Source organism: Gavialis gangeticus, unplaced genomic scaffold (genome assembly GCF_001723915.1).
Source record: "Gavialis gangeticus isolate Ggan-Ray unplaced genomic scaffold, GavGan_comp1, whole genome shotgun sequence".
Lineage (NCBI taxonomy): Eukaryota > Metazoa > Chordata > Crocodylia > Gavialidae > Gavialis > Gavialis gangeticus.
This window is the reverse complement of record NW_017729008.1, coordinates 29622322-29638135: the sequence shown is the minus strand read 5'-3', so window position 1 is coordinate 29638135 and position 15814 is coordinate 29622322. Positions and strand designations below refer to the sequence as shown.

The following is a 15814-nucleotide window of genomic DNA, read 5'->3' as shown; positions in this document are numbered from 1 at the left end:
CCACCACCCCTTGTTGCATGCTGTCTCCTTTTACATTTTCTCCTGACCAGCTTTGTCTAATGCTCACATTCTCCCACCAAGTGATATGTTGCTTTGTTACTAGCAGCACCGTACCTAAGTTCCCGGCAGCCCCGGGCAAACTTTTCTTCACCAGAGGAGATAATGATGATTACTGTTTGGGGGCCCCCTTTCTGTCTGGGCTCTAGGTGGCATCCCCATTCGCCCATGCTTGTGTCCAGCCCTGGTTACTAGTCTGTCTGGGCAGACTGGCTTTTCTTAGGCTGGTCACCTTCTGTGTCCCCTGGCGTTTCCATTTGACAAGAAAACTAAATGTTCAGTATTCTTGTTAGCTCTGGGTCATCACCCCGTGGAATTTTATCCCAAGATCGACGTAACAGACAGTAGCAAAAGCAGCCGGGCTCTATATCCAAAACAGAGTCTGCAGCCCAACACTGCTCATGGAAGCACAGAATTAATAATAGACTATTGGATTCCCCAGGTCGTCACAGCTACAGTCCCTCCTGTGCCCCAAATGAGGCAGAGCTCGTGTGAATGCACAAAAAGTATGCGATCGCACACTCTTGGACCGTTGTCATCGTTCTGTCCTCTTGTGCAGTCGGCCTTCATTCTCACAGCTGCTGCTCTTCAATACTTGGTTTTGCAAACTCAATGCTCTTCACAATTTCTTTTAAATGGCACTGGGGTGTGGAGCCTTTCCAACAGCCATGGGATGGGTAGCACTAGCAGCACTACCGACTTCACCATGTTGCTTTGCCTGCTTCTCTCTGCTGGTGTAGTTGGTCTGACTGTGGAGGCAATGGTCTATAGCCTGTTTTGAGCCTTGGGTGCTTTGCCAAGCAGTGTGGCAGTACTAGTATACATTGTATCCAGGGCTTTCTGGTGGGAACTCCTCATCTCTGCTCCTCTTTTGTGCATTTTCTCCCAAACTGGCATCAGAGTCGTCATCTACTTGCTACTGCAGTGGTTCTCAACCTTTTTAGACTCGATGCACCCCTCCATAACTGTTCTAAATTGAGCGAATTTCAACAACGTATTTAGCAGTGCGTCTCCAGGCAGAGCGGCCAGGCAGGAGGAGTCTGAGTCTGCCCTTATCTGCTTAGCTCCTCGCACCTCATTTAGCTCCTTGCACTTTCTGGGGCACCCTTCAAATGATGTCACTGCATTTCTGGGCTGGCACCTTGTGGGTAAAGGGCTCCACCACATTGATCAGTCCCTCTAGTCAGCTGGGCTCCTGCTTATATTTTTAACCTTTCTGTTTGCGCTGAGCTGCCGGCACTTGCCTCTCGCTGGGAACGCTGGAGGCTGCTGTCTTGGATTGGCCCCACACTTTTGGGAGCAGTTGCTCTACTCTCGATCCTGAAATACCTTGTTGTGCTGAAGGTGGATGTGGACTGTCTCTAGTGGGTTTGACGATGAACATCTAATCTGTAGTTAACTGTAACCAGTTGTGTTTTCCAGGCTAACTAGCAAGATTAGGTTCTGACATGGGCCACAGACGGAGCCACTAGGGCTGCGCGAAACAGCACCGTTTCGTTTCGAAACCGCGGTTCCGTTTCACCTTGTCGAAACTGTTTTGCCCTGAGGCTATAATGGGGCAGCATGAAACTGCTTATAACTTTGTCATTTCTTGCCTGATTTCAGACGAAACACGCAGGGGTGGTAGCCCGTTCTAAGGCCACGAAGCCAAGTTTCAAGGAGATGGGTGCAGGGGGTTCTGGGAAACTTCACCTCAAGCTGCTGACAAGCAAAACTTGTGTCGTGTGTGTGTGTGTGTGTGTGTTAAGGCACTGCAGGCATGCTAGCCCCTGCTGAGGCCATGAAGCCTGCCAGGTTTCAAGGAGATAGGTGCAGGGGTTTGGGGGAAACTGCACCTCAGACTGTTCAGAGCAAAACTTGTGTCACTTGTAAGTGTGAAGGCCCAGAGAAAGCTCAGTTCAAACAATGCTTTTTAGGCTGTTTTTTGTCCCTCCCCCAGAGCACGGGGATCGGAAGGGACCTCAGGGAAGGATCACATTCACTGGCTAGCTACACAGTCAGTGTGAGCAGTCCTTCGCCCCTCTTCCCCCTCCCTCTCCTTACGTTCTGTTTCCCTGCAGGCACGCCCAGCTTTGAAACTTGAAATGTTTCGAAACTTTCAAAATGTTCTGACTGCCCTCGTTTTGTTTCAAGGCTGTTTTGAAGCCTTTTGTTTCGCTTCAATTTTGCTGATTCGAGCTTGAAATGAAACAGCCGGTGAAACTCCACAGCCCTAAGAGCCACCAGTCATGTCCCGCTGTTGGGCCGGCTGTGGCTTTGTCACTCTTCACACTTCAACACTGGTTTCTCTTGCTGTAACTTCTGGCGTGAACTTAGTGCTCAGTCAGCTGAGCCTGATGCTCTGACCCTTCGCCCTCCTGTCCCCTATAACATAGCCGGGGTGTTGCAGTTTCATCCTTTTACATCTGACTGGGCCGGTGGTGCTCAACCTTTCTGGACTTGAGGAAGCCCTCATTTGACTCCATAATTTTTTAATTGAGTGGCACCTGATTTTAAAAAACAAAAACAAACCAGTTTATGTATTACAATGCTTGCCTCCTTGCAGAGGGGCTGAGCTTGAGGCTGGGACAAGCCTAAGCTACTGGTTAGGCTTATCTGCTTATCTTCTCACACCTTGGGGCACTCTTCAGAAGACCTGGCATCACCCCAGAGTGCCCTGGCACTCTGAGTCTCATTGGACTTGGTGCTAGGAGGAGCCTACTCTGTTTCCATGCATGTTGGTAGGATGCACAAGATTTTTTTTTAGGGGCAACTAGTAATGTTTGGTGCCCCTGCTGAGAGCACTTTGGATTTACTTTTTTGGGGACTGCCAAGTATTGTCTGATCAGTACACTAGTTAACTTAGAAAACCCTTGGACAGTGACCATTCAGTCACCCTAGCTCATCTGAAGAGACCTAGGTGTGATCTGGAGACCCCACTCTGTTCTTTAAGTTTTTAAGACGGCAGAAACCTGTTGCATCAAACATCTTGCCTCTTGCTGCTCCTGCTGTCATAAGAGAGTTTTCCTCTTCCTATTTTAATGATGGGGGAGGAGGAAGAACTCGAGTTTATGCCCTCCAGTGCATCTGCTAGACCAAGTGGCTGAGTTCAAACTTGGGTCATTTTGGTTTGTCTGCTTAGAAATAAAGAAATGAAATTCCGTGTAGCTGTCTCTGGTTGGAACCATATTTAATTATCGATGCATTGTGCAAACAGAGAGTTTTACCTCGGCGGTGGCTCCTTTTCATGAGCAGCAGTTTAGTTGGTACTCATTGACTCTAGCTGCAGAGGTGTGTGCAGCAGCCTATGTGAAAAGTCACCGCAAGCTCCCTGGCACAGGAACCGTCTCGTGGTGCTGCACAGATAGAGAACAACTACCACAAGGAGGCCCTGGTCCGGGAAGGGGGTGGAGGCTCCTCGGGGTCATCGCAATACTAATGTATACAGGAGTGGGGAAGGGCAGGCACCCCAGAATGGCCTTTTGCATTATCTGTGTGCATTAAGGTGACTCCCAGCTCACATTTACAATGTGGAAGCTAAAGCAGAAACAAAGCGACCCATCCATGGTCACGCTGCCCTCGTTCTGTGCTGGCTTCTGCCACTGAACCCGTCTTCTGCACCCACTTCTGTGCTAAGATCGGGGAGTTGTTGAGCTGCTCTCCCCTTCTGTTCACACCAGCGAAGCTTCTCTGCACCTATTGCAAATGCTTGTGTGCGAAGAAACACTGGAGATGTGGGATGCTTTCCTCGGGTACCAGCTGGCATTGAGGAGAGCTGGCACCAGGTCAGATCAGCAAGGAGTGGGGGGAAGACGAGGGCTGCCCCAGAGACCACAGTCTGCGAGTTGTTGTAGATGGGTGTCGGGAGCAACAGCTGCTCTTCTTTCCCCGTGTTGCTGGGGGGGAAGGGTGGAGATGACTAGGCTAGAAGGTGCTTCTTAAACACAGCAACTTACAGGGTCTGGCTGCAGGGTCTGGCTCCTTTTTAAAGGAGAATCATTTGCGTTTCCTCTGCCAGCCCTTGTGCATTTGCCAGGACTGCGCCCAGTGAGTTGTGCTTCCTGTCCCATGCTCCACACAGGAGATCGTCGTGGGAGCGGCTGTGCACGTTCAGACCTAGCACAGAGGCTGCTTATCAGAGCAAACGCTGCAGTAAACCAGCTGATGTGGAGGATGTGGGTGTCGCGCAGTCCTTCCCGGAGCTATTGGGCAACCAGCAGGGAGGTAGAAAAACTCTTCAGAGGTCTTTCTCTATGCTAGCATAGGGATCCTCACCCAGAACATGTTGAGATTTAGCTAATGAAATGTAGCTCACTAATATCCCTGTTCTGAAGAGCTGTGTCTGGGTGATGGGTGCAGGGCGTCTAGATCCCTGGATGTAGGGATGCTGCTGACGGCCTTGAGTCCAGCTTTTGAGTCCCTTATCCTGTGGGCAGGGTGCGCTGGGGGAACCACTTTCCAGAAAGTGGGGTTTTGGGGGTTGTTTGTGTGTTTGTTTGTTTTTGGGTTTTTTTAAGAAAGAGTTCATCTTTGGTACGAAGTGCTGCTGCTTTACTCCAAAGGAGAAACTAATTCCAGCTGATGTAGCTTGGTATGAGTTGGCACTGCCAGCAATGCCACTTCCTTGTGCTTCAAAAACCACTTGCCAGCATGCAGATGGAAACTTTCCCCGTGGTGGCGTTGGTCCTCTCGAAGCCACAGACCACCGCACAGGCATCTCTGTATGTGAAAACACAACGCCCTCTTGGATTGTGAGTGTGTTTTTCCACATTGTCTTGGAGTCTTCACCGGCAGCTCTGTGTCTTCTCCTTGCTGCTGCTCCTGGCGCAGGTGCAACAAGACTGCTCAGTTTTACTGCTGATAGCCTGATGCCTTTAGGCAGCGATGGTCCTTTCTGCAGGGAGATAACAGGACATGCCTTTTCCCTGCCAGCAGCCGGACAGGAGGGAGATCTGCCCTTCAGACCTCTACTTGCAAGAGGATTATAGGACAGTTGGTGCCACCTAGTGGATATTCCTGTGCTCTGTCCCCAGCAGCTGGGCAGGGCAGTGGCCCGGGAGCAGGCCAAAGGGTGACACAAGAGGCTGGTACCCAACTTCCCAGCGAGTGTTTGGCTGGTAGGTAGGCTCCTGGTAAATCTTGGTCTCTCTCTAGGGCGTAACGTTAAGATTTTTTTCCTGTTCTCAAAGTGGGGGAATTGCAATGATGTGTCTTTGTTGTCCTCTGGGTTCATGGGCAGCAAAGGCCACCGAAATCCAGTGGACCTCTGCTCTGATCATATGTGCTCTCTTCCCACTGGTGAGCTGTTTTTATTTGTTTGTTTTGTTTTTTTTTCCTTTAGTCCCCAAGGGCTTTTCTCTGCTGAGACTCGGCTTCTTTCATTCATGGGAACAGGGGAGCTACTTCGCTTCACCTCGCTCTGCATACAGCATGTCCATACACCCTTGGCAGGTAGCATCCCAAACTTCCTAATGTGGCCTGGGGAGAAGACACTGGGCAGAGCGGACAGACATAGAGTTGCATCTTCTTGACTTGGTGGCCAACCTGCTGTGTTGTCCTTGGCTAAGTCACTCCCTGCCCCCATTGCTTTTCCCTACCCACTTCTTAGACCAGTGGTGCTCAACCTTTTCCTTTCTTTCTTTTTTTTTTTTTTTTTACAAGTGGGCCAGATCTTGATACCAGAAATGGGCTGAGAGCTGCATAGAAATGTGTTGTTTCAGTTCTATATTTGGCATATCTTAATATCAAGCATTTTTAGTGTTAGAAAGGCAAACATACATCACATGTTTCATAATTTTAGGCTTATGAATGCAAAGTAATGTTCAATTTTCTGCAGTATTTTTTTTGTATAAAAAAACTCACACCTGCTAGGGACTTGTGCATGGCAGAGGAGGGATTGAAACTGCCTGGACTGGACTTGAGCTTGAGCGATGAGGTGCCCTTCTTAGCACCAGGCCTTGGGGTGGATGAGTATTAACCTGTAAGGAGCACACTAGCTCCCAGGTTCTTGGTGATGGTGAGGGGACTGTGGGCTCTTCAGCCCATGGGAGGAGAGGACAGATGAATACTGCCCAGCTGTACCGTACCTCAGTTTCCTGTGCTTCCCAGTGACCTACCAGTGTCACAGTGGGAGTGGGATTTGCTCTGCTCCTGAGCTTGTGGGGCTTCCTCTGAAATTGCTTTTTTAATTTTTAGGGGCTGTAGCCAGTCCTGCGCGGTGCATGAGTGCAGTGGCCAAGAATGGGTCTCTGCTGCCTTTCCCCTTCCAGCTGCAAAGTTTCCATGGGGCGCTGGGGTGCAGCAGCTGAGCTGTCGCTGCTTTTGCTTCCCTCTCCCCCTTTTTGCCCCCCTGAATTCAGTGGCAGGGAGAAGAAGCTTTTAGTGGCAGCAGCCGTGCTCATCCCCGCCAGCCATGAAACAACTCGGTGGTTTTCGTGCAGCTCCAGGGCCGCGGGCAGTGAGCACCACTGCTGCTCCTCATGTAGCATGAAAGCTGTGGCTTCAGTCTGAGCCCCTGCTGACGTCCTGGTTTGCTCAGTTTTTTCATGGAGCTCTGAGCCCTGCTGCTGCTGTTGCTCATCGCCTCTTTTCCTTGCTGCTGAATTTGGTGGGGGCAGGAGGAGGGGGCTGGACAGTGATGCTCAGCTCCTGATTTTGTCTGCACAGGTGAATGCTGCTGCTGCCTGTACTTTCCTTCCCCTGTTGCTCAATTCAGCTGCTGGGGGAAGGAGAGGAAGAGCAGCAGGAGCATTCAGCGGCGTTGGGCTGTTCACTCTGGCTTCGTAGGCTGCATCTGCCCCATGGGATGCTCAGTCTCTAGCCCTAGTTTAGACTGAACGTCTGGGGGCAGGAACTGCCTCTTCCAATGAGTTTGTGTGGCACTGAGTAGAGTGGTGTCTTAATCTCCGCTGGGACTTGCAAGTCCTGCTCTGGTACAAACTAATGCCCTTTCTGGGGCTTCCCTTTTGTTCAGAAAGGGTCACATCACCTAATCATTCAAGTTTTAAACTTATGGGTACACAGCTTGCGTTGTATGCTACAGCTCCTGAGAACATGGTGTTATCTTTATCTTTCTCCCTTATACTTCTTCCCCACAACTCCCCAGCTGCACACACTGAGTATCATGTTGTGGTTTTTCGTTTCAATCTGGGAGATGAATGCTCTCGGCATGAAAGAAGCAAATGAAATGAGCAGCCTTGTTCCTTTTCACTGCTGAGGACTTCAGCTCAGGGTGATGCCAGACCCAGAACAAAGATACCCACTGGGGGCTGCAGCAGAGCGGAGAATTGTTTCTCTGCACATACTACTCTTTCTCATAGGCCCCACAGAAATACTGTCTAGCACTTTTTTGTTTCGGATTTTAATAAAAGCTTTTAAATAGTCTCATCTCTGTGGCAAAGCAGTTAAAAAAATAAATAAAATTTAAATCTTAGGTAGATAATACATTGATTGTAGGTACTTGTGCTGACGGTGAAGTGAATAGTGTGCGTGTCTGTGTTTAACCAAAATAGCCAGGGAAGACGAAGGTAGCCACTTCAGTTACAGAGGCGCCTGCCTGGTCCCCCCTGCTACAACTGCTGTTGATACTGAGCTTAAATGTATTCTAGGTCCTGATCCCACTCTGTGAACATGGGCTGGGCTGCTTGAATAGGTCCGATTTATCCAAAGCCCTCTTCTGGTCTGAGTGCCCTAATGGCATAACCACTATAGTGTGCTGTGTTTGAGGGCAGAAAGGAATCTAGATGTAGGGACAGAAATGGGGGTGGGGGCCCAGGGGATCCAGTTGGGAGACTGTGGAGAGCTTTGCTGCACGGAGAACGGCTGGATGCACCGTGGGGAAAGAGCAGACCACTCTAGAAATTCACAAGCAAGATCAGTGTTGGAATAAAAGACGGTAAGTCCGTGCAGGTGGTACTAAAAGCTAGGCGGCGCTAACCTGGTGCCACTGGCCTCCTGTCCTGGCATTTGACACCGACTGGCTGGTAACGTGCTTTTTGGCCAGGACTTGAATGAGGTCCTGGTGATACAGCTCCACTGGACACTTTTTACTGCAGGGCTACTCTTAAATGGAAGGCCGAGATTCAGAGGCGTATGTTCATTCACCCACTTACAGCTGCAGAAGGGCGTCTAAGGATTTGGTACAGAAGAAGGGTGGGTAAAAAAAGGTCCCCTTTGACGTGACCCAGATTTTAGATCCTAAGCGAGTGCAGTCGTGAACAGCGGCCAAGTGAGAGGAGAAAGGTTAGCAAAGACCGGAGTTCTGAGTTTGTTTCTGTTTTCCAACGTCGCTGGTGACAGGCTGTACGGTTGTGGCACAGAGTCAGCTCCGCCGTTGACTTTGGAGTGATGATCAGATGATCTGGGAGAGACGCAGGGCCTTGATCTCCAGTTCTCGCAAACTGAACATCCAACCTTTCACTTCAGGTTGTATTCCTAATTCTTCAGCCTGAAGGTTTCATTCTACATCTTAATCTGACAGTTCTGTATGCTCTTGAAGTGCTGATCTAGCTGCAGAGTGACTCTGCAGACTAGTTGTGTTTCCACGGATGTGTCTTGGACTTTGAAGCCAAATGTAACCCATTTCCAAGTACAGAGATGTTCGGACATATCCCCTTGTGACCTCTCGAGACCTGCCCAGGATCCAAGTCAAGCTGGGTTCTCCTTTTGGCATGCATCATTGCTAAGTCGGAGTGCTGCAGCACAAGTGATGCATCTGCATCCCACAGGTGTCGGGCTACACAAGTGCAGTTGCCTGGAAAGTAACAGAAATCCCACTGCTAATGTGCATGAAGAAACTGCATCTGGGTCTCAAAGAGCAGGGCAAAATTGTCAGGATCTGCAAAACTGTCGGGAACAGAAACAAGACGGTCACTGAGATGGTCCTCGGGTCTCGTGCTCAGTGCAGAGGGAGAAGATTGCTAGAGGAATGTGGAGTTATCAGTTGCGGTTCAATTGGTAGTTTTTTATTAAGAAGTTAAATCAGGGCTGGGCAAAATGCTGCCCATGGAGGGACTTTGTCTAGCTTGCGGTGGGTCCCTTCATCCCATCTGGCCCTGCTTCCATCCAGCCAGTGGCGCATTCTGCCACCCCCTGGGCGCGCAGTGGGGCTGAGGCGGCTGTGCAGCTGGATTGCCTTTCTAGGCAGCCCGGGTGGTGATGACTCCTAGCTGCTGGCCCTGCTCCAGACCACCCACCCACACAGAGCAGCAGCTGGACAGAAGCTGCCACTCAATGGAGGGGAAAAGCAAACCCCCACCACCCCCTTGGCACTGCCAGGTACTTCTTGCTGCAGCTGCCCAGAGCCTGCACTCGGGCTGCCCTGCCGCTCCTCTGTGCTGCTGCTGCAGGGCAGCTGGGGGGCAGCGGGGACGGCAGTGGAGAGAAGCAGCAAGGCAGTGCGGGGGCAGGCTCCGGGCAGCTGCAGCAAGAAGCTCCTGGCAGCAGCGAATGGGAGGGGCCACTTTCACTCTTCCTACACACTGAGCAGCAGCGTCTGCCTGGCCACTGCTCAGCGTGGGCAGGCCAGTTCAGAGCAGGCGCGGGGTGGGTCGCGGTTGTGTGCGCAGGTTCCAGATGGCCTGGAGCTGGTCTGCTGTGCCGGGCCAAGCCTGGAGCATGAGTGGGGCAGGCCAGGCCAGGGCTGGGGTAGTCCGTGTGGGTCCCCACCAGTACGGCAGGGCTGGGGCCAGTGGTGGGCAGCTGGAAGGAACCACCGCTGCCTGGGCTGGGCTGGGCAGGCCAGGGGCTGTACGCTGTTGGAGGTCACATGTGGGCTTCGGGCTGCTGCTGGTCAGGGGGAGAGCGGGGATTTGTATGGGGTGGTTTGTATAGGGATGATCCTGCCTCATGCAGGGGGTTGGACTAGATAATCTATGGGGATCCCTTTCCAGCCCTATATCTTTCTAATTTTATGATTCAAAGTAGATCTTCCTGCGGGGAAAGGATGGAATGAGTCTGTTAAACTGTAATGTCTTTGCAGCAGAAACTGTGTGATGTGTGCGACCTTGCAGAATGGCTTCCTGATCTCTGCGTGGTGTTTGATCCACTACTAGTATGACAGCTTCATAAATGAAATGATCAGGTGTTACTGTTTTTTTTTTCTCTTTTTTTTCCCCCCACCCCAGGATAGAATAATCAACTTGGTTGTTGGTATCATCACATCCTTGCTGCTTCTAGTAAGTATTCACCTTCCCAAACCATGTTTCTCTTTTTCCCTAAGGTGTAGCGATAAAATCCTGTTAACTTTTTTTAACTGAAGTTATTTTGCAGTCAGACATTAACAGGACCAGGTTTTAGGATTGAAGTACATGCTGGCTTCCTAGTCATTTGCCACTGGGAACAGGAAACAATTTTCTTCTAGCAAATTTTAATTTGATAACTTGTTCTACGGCTTTGTTTAAAAAAACAAAAAAACCCAACACCCCAAAACCTTCCAGAATGCTACAGGAGAAAACTTTTCAGCACCACTTGGACTGGCTGAAATTTACTGCTTATCTTTTTATAAGACATGATGCTGTGCTAATTATGCTTTCTTGGAACTTAAATAAGAAAAAGAACAAGTTTTTTGTGAGGCAGGAACTCCCCTGATCCATGGTGGTCCGTAGTGGACTTTACAGAGCCCAGATGCTATTTTGCATCCAGAAGACCAACTATTCAGGGAACCCAGATGGTTGCTGGAAAGCCTGACTTCCAAGGCTGTGCCTTGAGCACATCTAGCGTCAGTGCTCCTTCCAGCAGCAGCCTTGGGCCAGGGGGCTGAATCCTGCTTCCCAGCTTGATGCTCTGGTAGAGTATGTCCGAGGGAAGCGACCTTGATTATTATCACCGGGGCTTATTTAAAGCTTTGATCGTGACGAGCTCCTTGAAAGTGAATTGGCTGCTGCAGAGATGCAAGTTCTGATCTACTTAAAATGTTCAGTTGTCCCACTCTGATCTTCTGAGTGGCCTTCTTGGTTTGAACAGGTCCTACCTACCCTGCCCTTGCTAACCAGGCATGCATCAACATACCATGCCTGCCTTTGTGAGGGATTAGTACGGGGGGGACAGTTATTTTGGCGGGAGGGCTGCTCAGTGGGGTTTGGTGAGCCTTCAAGGGCCACAGGGGTAACCCCGCCCCCTTGACAGTTGCCCCACCCCCTGGTCATCTTGCAAACAAAAATCCCACCTGTGACCTTGGCCACCAGAAGTCCCTGCCATTGCACGAGTGCCCCTGCCCGCTGCCGCCGTCTGCGGGGCTGTGCGCCATGGGAGGAGTGTGTGCGGGGGGGGCATACCCCCTACCCACCTGAGCTCCGTGCTGCCACCACCACCCTGCACATGAGCTCGGGGCTGCTGCCAGCACCAGCCCCACGCCTCGTGCTCCCATCCTCCTGCCTGGAGTGAGCGGGATGCTGGGAAAGCCAAGCAGGTCCCTGGCAGTTGCAGCAGTGGCGGCAGCAGCCCACCCAGAAGCTGTGTGCTGGCCCCCACAAGGGTGGGAGTAAGGTGCAGTCGATACCGTCGGGGCAGGGAGGTGTATATGTGGGCACCTTGCTCCCACACTTGTGGGAAGAAGGGCTGGGCAAGGTTCAGTTTGCTGGTCAGTGCCACGGGCTGGAAGATAGTGCCTGGCCCACCGGATCCAGCCCGCAGGCCATATTTTGCCTGCCCCTGAATTAGCAGCATCTTCTCTACAGTTGGGTCTCTGTTACCAGAAAGATTTATATCATGATGGTGGCTCTTACATGATTTGGTGGTGGGTTTTGGTGGCTTTTAAGTTACCCCAGAAACTCTCCTTAAATGACTCTAGGACCTACCATCTACCCTTCCCCCATGCCCCAGAAGCCTCTTACACTCGTAGGGGTTAATACTGAGAGATTCTGATAGTTCCTCTTTAGTGATAGGCATTTATACTGTTAGGTCCTCCAAACTTTCATACCCCCATCTCCACAATTTATCCACAGTTCTCAGCCCTAATGGGGGAAGGGGTGAGTGATGGAGCGTGTTTCCTCCATCACTTCATACCCCTGCTTCCCTGAGCCCTGTAAGAAAAGACTGTGGGTCTTTAATCCGTGTGAAAGTACTTAGCCTCTCTGTGTTCTTCCTTACAGTTGACTCTGATCAGTGCTTTTGTCTTCCCTCAACTACCTCCAAAACCAGTGAATATATTTTTTGCTTTCTGCATCTCCTTGTGCTGCATTTCTGCTGGCATACTTGTAAGTATTGTGCATGTGTTTCTATAATATTAAATAGATCCTCCTTTGCACACTCTTTTTACATGCCCTCTAAATAGACTGACTTGGCATATGTGATATTTGCCAGTCCCCATTAAAGTTGAGATAAATGACCTACTTTTTGGCTAAAACATGTGTCCTGTTACTGCAGTGTGCTACACCCTGCACATGAAAACAATTATCCTGCTGTGGTGGGGGGGGGATAAACTTGGTTTTTGTTCCCTTCCACCCCGTTGTTCTAACTGTTGCCCATTGTCCTACTCCCTCCCATGCATCCAGGCCACAGGATTTCGATATCTAGTACCCTTCCAATTTACTGGGCTTGTACTTTTATAGATTTTTAGGGTCAGAAGGGACCTATTAGATCCATTGAGTCTGATCTCCCCTGCCCTGGGCAGGAAAGAGCCAGGTGCTTGTCCAGTCTTCTCTCGAAGAGCCCCAAGGAAGGGGACAGCACCACCTCCCTTGGAAGCTTATTCAATATTTTGGCAATCCTTACTGTAAAGAACTTTTTCCTGATATCCAATCTAAATTTGTTCTTCTTCAGTTTGTGGCCACTGTTTCTAGTTACCCTGATGGGCATCTTGGTAAACATCATATCCCCTAGCTTCTGTTGTCCTGCCCCCCATGAGTTTGTAGACTGGCACAAGATCACCTCTCAGCCTTCTCTTGCAGAGGCCAAAGAGATTCAGGTCCCTCAATTGGTCCTTGCAGGGTTTTCCCTATAGGCCTTCATAAGTGCTGTAGCAGGTATTTCCCCCTGCTATAGTGGCGGTACAGGTCACATAGTATGACATCCCACTTTCTTCCCCCACCCCACTATGGTGTCTTTTTCACACAAAAGGCAAGAACAGACTTCCTTCTGCCTTAGCCAGTGACTCCCTGTACGAGGTACAGGAAGGAGAGGTAAGTGGGCAGAGTTATTGTTAGCATCAAATATTTAAGACTTTTTCCTGGCACTGGCTTTTACTTTAAATTTAGTATGCGTGTGGGTGGGTGGGTGGCCAGGTGCAGGGGGAGTATTGAAGAAAAAACCCTACTCTATTGTAACTGTTAATAGCTTATTAACACAGCTGAATCTTGGTGTCTGCAAAGTAAGCTCAGTGCTGGTCACTTCCCATTGCTGGACACACAGTGTACCAGTCTCACTCTGTAAAGAGTGTTTTGTGATGAGGGGTGGAAGTCTACAGGAGCATCTGAGAAGTGACAGTCGTAGTGACAGAGGCATGTCTTATAGCCTACAAGGGTATTAATTTAGCTTGTGAAATATAAACTGGTCCTAACTAGAACCACAAGCTGTGTAGCTGTAGATGACTTGCTCTTTCACGCAGGGCACATCTATGCGAGACACTTTACTGTGAAACAAATTAGTCTGCTGCAGTTATCACAGTCTGCACATGCATGGCAATTAGGGCACAGTAAACTAATTTTACTGTGCTGCCAGATAGTCCCATCAGATACAAGTAGCATCTGGCAGAAAAGCAAATTACTGCACTTAAATGCATGTGTAGATAGTGACATTGGGATTAATCTACCCCAGCTCAAACTGAGCCACAATATATTCAGTCATATTAACTGCCTATGTAGACCCACTGTATTTGAGAAATTAATGGCTTATGGTGCTCAAGGTGGAGTCTACCCAGACAGGCTCCATAGGCCTTTTTTTGTGTGGGTGCTGCCTGAAGAAGGGGAGAGATTGCTAGCTACAGTCCAGCTCCCCCTTGTGCTCCTGCCAGTCCCATGATTCTTACAGGTTTGCCTGTACTGTAGTCCCTCTTCAACAGGTGGGACGGAAGGTGCCTCTAGGGTAGTCTACAGCCTACTGATTAAGCTAGGTTGGGGGTGGGAGATTAAGTCTGGGACTTCATTTTTTTAGGCACATGCTTAAGTAGCAGGATATCCAAAGGGGGATAGAGCACCTCCTCTCTCCATATTTTAAATGCTCATCCTGCTTGGTCCTTTTGAGGGTACAGCCACCTGCTTTCAGGTCTTTCCTAGCTGTGGATCCCAAAGAGATGGATGTGCTTCACTGTGGGCGCGTCTACCCATGCAATTAATTCAAAGCAATAAACTCCACGTTTGAATGTGTACCAAGACAACAGCAGCCTGCCAGTCCAGGGCTGCTCTGACTCAACATGCTGCTCAGGGACTCGCTGGGGCACGAGGGGACTCCAGAGCAGGGCTACCCAGCAGGCAGCACTGAAGCACACTTGTGCCTCAGCCAGCTCTGTCAGCATCTACATGCGTGTTGCTGCACAGGAAAAAACTCTGCTGCAGGACGGTACTTGTATTTATAAGTACTAACTTGCAGCAGAGTTTTAGTTTACTGCAGCCTAATAGTCACGTGTAAACACTGAGACACTTACTGTGGAGCTAATTAGGCAGCTCCACAAGAAATGTCTTGTGTAGATGTGCCCTGTAGCTCTACGTGAGGGGCTTATGCTGCACAGAGCAGGGTTTCAGGTTAGCACATCTCTAGGTAGTGGCTCCCTGCTCAGGGTACTGGCTGTTTGTGCTTCTCTCTCCATGAAGCGTGGTGGGAGTGTAAGTAATTAAAACCCAGGATTCTGGGCCCTGCTCAGGGCACTGAAAGTTTAGACATTGCGATGCTTAATTGGACCTAGCCCTTCCTTTCCAGTACTTGTTATAGAGCAGTTTCTCTGCTGGTTTTCCCAAACAGTATAGCCTTCAACTAAACTTGCAGAGAGGAGGGTTCTTGGACAGATGCATCTGAATGCTTCTTTGTAGCCCAGAGAAGTGCTCCATGTGTCCAGGTCATAGGAGCCCACTCCAACACTCAAAGTAGCCAGGGGCTTTTCTGAGAGAAACCTTTAGATCCTGCTCGCCTGTCTCCATGCCTCAGTGACCACCTGGATTTTGGTGTAAAATAAAACCACAGAGTACCTGGCAGAGCTGGGGACAGGAACCAGATGTCTAGGGCTCTAGGTCAGTTAGGCCATCCTTACACTGTAGTGAGGTCTTCCCCTCTGCTATAGGGCAGTGCTAACCAGTCACAGCAAGGTGGCTTTTACAGGTTCTTAGATGGAGGTCGTAATGAAAACCAACTGTGTACTCCCTCTCCCCCTTTTGGTTAGATTAAAAGGGGGTGGCTGCAATATAATCCTAGACACTGTCAGTGTAACACTTGCTTACTTTGCCACTGAATCCTTAGCTACTTATCAGTTAATAGAATATGTTTCTAATGTAACAAATTCATTCTCTCCTCTAGATCTATTGGTATCGACAAGGAGACTTGGAGCCTAAATTCAGGAATCTAATTTACTACATTTTGTTTTCTATCATCATGTTATGTATATGTGCCAACCTGTACTTCCATGAAGTGGGGAAGTGACTGCCACAGGCCATACCCAAGAATGCTGATGTTGTACAGACTGTTCTTAGCTCCACCCTAAGAATATGAAGGGGGACAATCAGCCTGACAAGGAAGTTGGTTGCACAGGGGTAATCAGTACATGATTTTCATGTAAACGTTTATCTAAAGTCCCTCCTGGTGGGGAGAATTATTGCCGTAAGACATGATATTTTGCTTTTTTTTTTTTTTTTTT

At 49.6% G+C, this 15814-nt stretch overlaps 1 protein-coding gene across 2 annotated transcripts in view; it reads left to right on the top strand.

Annotated features, from left to right (window-relative positions):
• The window catches only part of TMEM243 (transmembrane protein 243), a 65326-nt gene extending 49512 nt beyond the window's left edge, over window positions 1-15814 (top strand). For both annotated transcript variants that reach the window (XM_019509515.1, XM_019509516.1), the window contains 3 exons: window positions 10161-10211; window positions 12126-12230; window positions 15478-15814. In XM_019509515.1, the coding sequence (XP_019365060.1) occupies window positions 10161-10211; window positions 12126-12230; window positions 15478-15600 (279 nt within the window). In that variant the 3' untranslated portion in view covers window positions 15601-15814. The remainder of the gene's footprint in view (window positions 1-10160; window positions 10212-12125; window positions 12231-15477) is intronic.